The 5,075-nt window shown below is 45.3% G+C and overlaps 1 protein-coding gene across 1 annotated transcript; it reads left to right on the forward strand.

Moving 5' to 3' along the window:
- Positions 1-2,827: 2,827 nt before the first annotated feature.
- Positions 2,828-3,513, forward strand: LOC116654498. The gene is given in 5 exon segments (XM_032449540.1): positions 2,828-2,878; positions 2,880-2,943; positions 2,975-3,033; positions 3,036-3,099; positions 3,350-3,513. Coding segments are annotated over 5 exon segments (402 nt in total).
- Positions 3,514-5,075: the final 1,562 nt, after the last annotated feature.

Below are 5,075 nucleotides of genomic sequence, written 5' to 3' on the forward strand. Positions count from 1 at the left end.
AAATTGCTCTGGAAGGCTTGATAGCAAAACGATAGTGCGAAGTTCGTCGTTTAGCTCTATTCCAACTCCAGTTAGACCATCCAGAATTTCCACAAATTCACTTATGTAGGTCGTCATACTCTGCCCTTGCTCCATCCGTTTATTAAGCAATTTCTTGTACAACTGTACCTTTCGTACAGGTCCGCTTGGTTGATGAACCTCCTTCAACTTGGTCCATGCCTCCACAGCCGTCAAGCAATTCTTGATGTAGGTCAATTGAGATGACTTTACACTCAATGTTATTGTTGCCAACGCCTTACTGTCCAAGGCCGCAAACTGTTGTCCTTCTGGAACATTTGTTTCAGTTAGCTCTCCAGACGTAACACTCCACAAACCGGAATGCACCAATACAGATCGCATCTGTATTTTCCATGTGTCATAGTTCGTCTCCTCTAACTTATCAATTTGATAAAGAGCACTCATTGTTCTTAATATCGAGTCACACACCGAATAACTTGAATTCTCCAGTGCCTGGGCCCATAACCTCTTGAGCGGCAGAATTCGAAGCGACAAAATTAAAACACCGTGTGTATGCTTCGGAACTTTATTTGTGACTGAGGAAAAATTGATATACATATTTTCTTATTCTCTATTTCTTAGAGTGGGACAATTATAACTACTCGAAGATCTCTTTCTCCTTCCTATATCTATAAAAGCGTGCATTGTAACATACCAAAGTATACAGGGTACTTTATTTTCTACACTTTGTGGCTCTGGGTGTCCTTTGTACTTGGCTAAACAAAAGTTTCGCCGATGATTTTATTGACCAATTTTTGGGCGCGTAACTTCTGTATTTTTTCCAACTTTCTGCTCAAAGTTTTTTGCATGCCTTCGGCCGAGAACCCAATGACAGACAGTCCCCATACGAGTTCGTTTATTTTGGATTTTACTTTCTTAGAGTTTTTTTTATGGCTTTATTGCTTTATCTGCGGGGATTTAAAGTTTTATTGTGATTTAAACACTTGTTAATCGTGTGTGCATATGTCAATGGGCTGTCGCCTGGTTTTTATGCCAATATTCGTGGGGGTCATTCGAATTTGTGTTTTTATGCCTGGGGGATTAAGTTGTCGAAGGCTTTTATGGCGGAGCCTTGGAATGGGCTAGTTGTATGAGCAAAATGAGGGAAGTTGGTTAGATATTTTTTGACTTCCTAGCTCCTTTTCTTTCGGACATGGGAGAACACAAGTTAAAACCTCCTTAATTGTGTTGTTTGATAGATAGAGTGTCTATCTTAAGTTGCAGTATTTAATTTATAAATTTAAATTGTGTAATTCTAGTTACCATTATAGCAGTGCCCACTCACAGCTGCCATCCATCGTTCCATTGATAAATTGTCCCGGTCCGAGGATATCTGGGCCAGTGGACATGTTAAGGCAATCACTTCGCTTCAATCTGCGGGTGCGACGGCTGTCTTGGCCGGCTCCGCCACTGCCAGTGCCAGTGCCAGTGCCACATCTGCTCACAGTCAGTTAGCCTGGCCAACAAACGATTGTAATCAAAATACAACAAATTAAGGAGAGAGAGGAGCCGGGTAGATGTGCGTGAGAGGCAGGAGGAGAGACGGGCTGGATGGGCCTTTTTTAAAATATTTATTTATGCAATTATTTTGCAAGTAGCTCAAAATAAATAAATGAAATGAAATAAAATAGCAGACCCGGTTAACCGGCGTACCTGGGATCGACCGGGTACAGGGTTTCCAAGTGCCCGGGCACGACTTCAATTGACGAGGCAGTAAATTAAAATTTAAATTTATGCCATTTGGCTGTGGAAACGCTGCCGAGTCCGGGCCAAGTTAGTGCCCCGAAAACAGGAGAGACAGGGCACAATTAGGTGCAGCAAAAGGTGCGTCCCAGAAGTCTTCCATTCAGGTGGTGAATGGCCGGCATATGGAAGTGTGTGTATGTCAGAGTGTGTGCCTCGCTGTGGCAGCCAAATGGCCAAAAGCGAGGGCAGAGGAAGAGGCGACAGTATCGGCCATGTCATCACTTCTATTGTCGTCATCTCGCTTGCGTGCGTCAAGTCGTGTCATCTTTCTGTCAAAAATATATTTATTTATTTGTGAATTGCAAATGCAATGTACGAACCGTAAGTGAAACGTCATTGCGGTCACTTTCGGCGCTCACCTGCCAACAGGTGCGCCAACTGGGCACTCGGCTCCCTCTCGCGGAGACGCGTTTTGACCCAATTAGTTTTAGTTGTTGCCGGCTACAATGTAAACTTGAGTTTATGGCTCGTAAACGTCGAGCCCGGCCGGTTTTCGTCATGTTGCATTTAATTACGGGCGCAACCGAGTCGTATACGTAATGTCTGGGGTCATATTGGGGAAAAGCTTTTAGGGGAAGCTGAGTAACAAGTTCAAGTTATGTCACTCGAAGAAAAAAGGCCTAGATTAAAGGTCGTTCTAAAGGATACATTGTACCATAGTAGTGTAGAATATCCTTTCTTTAAATTTGAATGGGAGGAAAACCATAATGGCACACAACAAACAATAACCCATTTTTGCGCTGTGCAGGATCAACTAAATGTGTGAACCCATAACTCGTTTCACACAATTACAACCACAAATTATGGGCAGATCTTGGCAAACAATTCGAGATACTGCCTCTCTACACTCATTAGCTCAATCATAACTGTGAAGTTGTAAAACCACCAAAAATGAACAGAAAAAGAGGGAAAACGAGCGGAAACCACCCAGTTCCATCGGATCCACAGAGACATCCCCGATCGTCGAAAGGGGGCAATAAATGGCAATCAACAGACAATCAATGGGTTAAACCCTTTTTGCTTTATGATCCGAAAACAATTTAAGCTTTTATTTGCTTTTGATGCCACCACAGCAAAGTAATCAGGAGCCGCCAACTTGTCTTCCAAATGGTAGCAAATCAAATTGCCCAACAAAGAACAGCAACAGACTCAGACTCAGGTTCAGACTCAGACCAGAAAAGACTTGGGTGCAATGAGCATACATCATGGCCAACAGTTGCATTTGGACGAGTCCGAGTCCAAGTCCGAGTTCAATTGATGGATCACCGAAAACCGACTGCTCTGACCGATGCAATTGTTGCTGCTGCTGATGCAGTTGTTGCTGCCACAACTGCTGCTGTTGCAGGTCCAAAGCCAAATGAGTTGAGAAGCAGTTGCGTAAAACGAAACCTGCGATAATGATCATGCCAAGCGCAGAACGCGTTAAAGATTTCAACGTCGTCATCAGTGGCGAACAGAAGCGGCTAGCTACAGTAGACCCTCTCTAAGAACTCCACTGAATATCTTATAAGAAATAAGCCTAAAAACAACTATTCTCCATTGGTAGTACCCACTATACATTACATCTACAGTCTTCTCCGGCTCCTGACCCATCGGCGACCGGACGTAGTCGCTGGCCAAGTGCGATTGCAAATGCACGGAATTCTCATTGAGAATAAGCCCTCCTACCCGCTGGCCCCTGTTGGCCTGGCCATTAACGCGACTTGCTAGCACTTGGCATCGGGTGATCGGCTACCGCTGCTACCGGTTGCCTCTTCTTGGCCATCTTCATCGCCATTTCCCCCAAGAAGCCGCCAGTAGCCGCCAGAAAGTGCCCATCTAGAAGCGCTTCCTCCGCTGATGAGTTTAGTGCCGCTCACTCGTCAATGATTTGTACTTTTTTCCTGGTCTCCGGTCCCGGTCCCGAGCCCCATGCCCGGTGCCCGGTGCCCGCCGCCTGTCCAAAATCATAATAATCATAATAAAATGCAGCTATATCCATTTTAACACCAAAAATACGAGTATGTCTGGCTCCTGTTTTCGAGCCTGAGCTTGTGGGGATATTGGCCAGGAGACAGGCGGTGAGGGCCATTGAAGTATTGCCGTTGTCATGTCAATTTTGGACCCGCAGACTCGGCTCGGCTAGACCCCACATTGGCCTGTCGCATTAAAGTCGGTGATTTGTGTTAGGCATCGACGGTAGCCACTTCTGGGTGGTTCTGGTAATTAAGTCTGCTTAACGTGCTAAAATTGTATGTTGAATGCCACAGATAATGAGAATGGAAGCTTCCTATTGTACGCAATGAGTTGTACGATCGACGTTTTGGACTTAAAATCGTAAGTATCTTAAATAGTGAGAGTCTCTCAAGTATATATGTAAATTGATTTCCTTAAGAGATTTCTCTGTCTGCATTTTCCCCCCAAAAGTCAACCAATAAACAAATAAACCAACAAACATACACTTGCTGAACCGCAAAACAAATTTAGTTGCAACAATGACAACACAGCCACCGCAGCAGAAACCGTTGCAGATCTGCATGTGAATCTGAAAATGTATCTGCGAACATTGATCTTGCAACGTTGTGCTGGCTGCCACGATTGATGTTGTCAATCAGAGCGGATTTAAACGAAGGTTAAGAGTTGCATACGTTTAATCCAGATTGGAGCTGGAAGCCAGAGACCACAGGCAAGCCATTGAAGCGCGTAAAGTGCGGCAAGTCCAGGAGCAAGAGCCGCGCTCTCGACTCTCAAGTCTCGACGCTGCTCGGCGGATGCTGCAACATCGAACCCCAATCCGAGTCATCGGTAATGATGCAAGTTGCTACGCGATGCCAGATGCAATGCGATAGAGATGCGACGCCGTTGATTGCAATCGCAATCGCAGCCGTTTACTGTTTGCATTTGTGTTGCAAATTTACAGCTCCATCAGTGGCAGTGGCAACAGTCTGCGGGCTGTGGCCGCATCATTAGCTCCACCAAGGTCACTGCAGACCGATGAGGCAACCAGTCCGAGGGGGCCAACAACAAACGGCCACAAATTAACCAAAGTGATGATGCGTCAAGTGGCAAAATGGTGCGATTGCAGCACCAATGAGGAAATTACTTTTAGCGGTTTGCCTTTGGATGAGTGCGGAGCACAAGGGTTCTGGGCCTCGTCACATTGCGGTGACAGCTGCCCACACTCCGGCTCCTGTGTCTTTGGCCAATTAAAATCAAATTTCAAAATGTTCCAAAATTTGTGAAACTGATGACAGTTTAATTGCCGCCCTGACAGCTGCTTTCACTTAGCCACG

Source organism: Drosophila ananassae, chromosome 2L, assembly GCF_017639315.1.
Source record: "Drosophila ananassae strain 14024-0371.13 chromosome 2L, ASM1763931v2, whole genome shotgun sequence".
Taxonomy (NCBI): domain Eukaryota; kingdom Metazoa; phylum Arthropoda; class Insecta; order Diptera; family Drosophilidae; genus Drosophila; species Drosophila ananassae.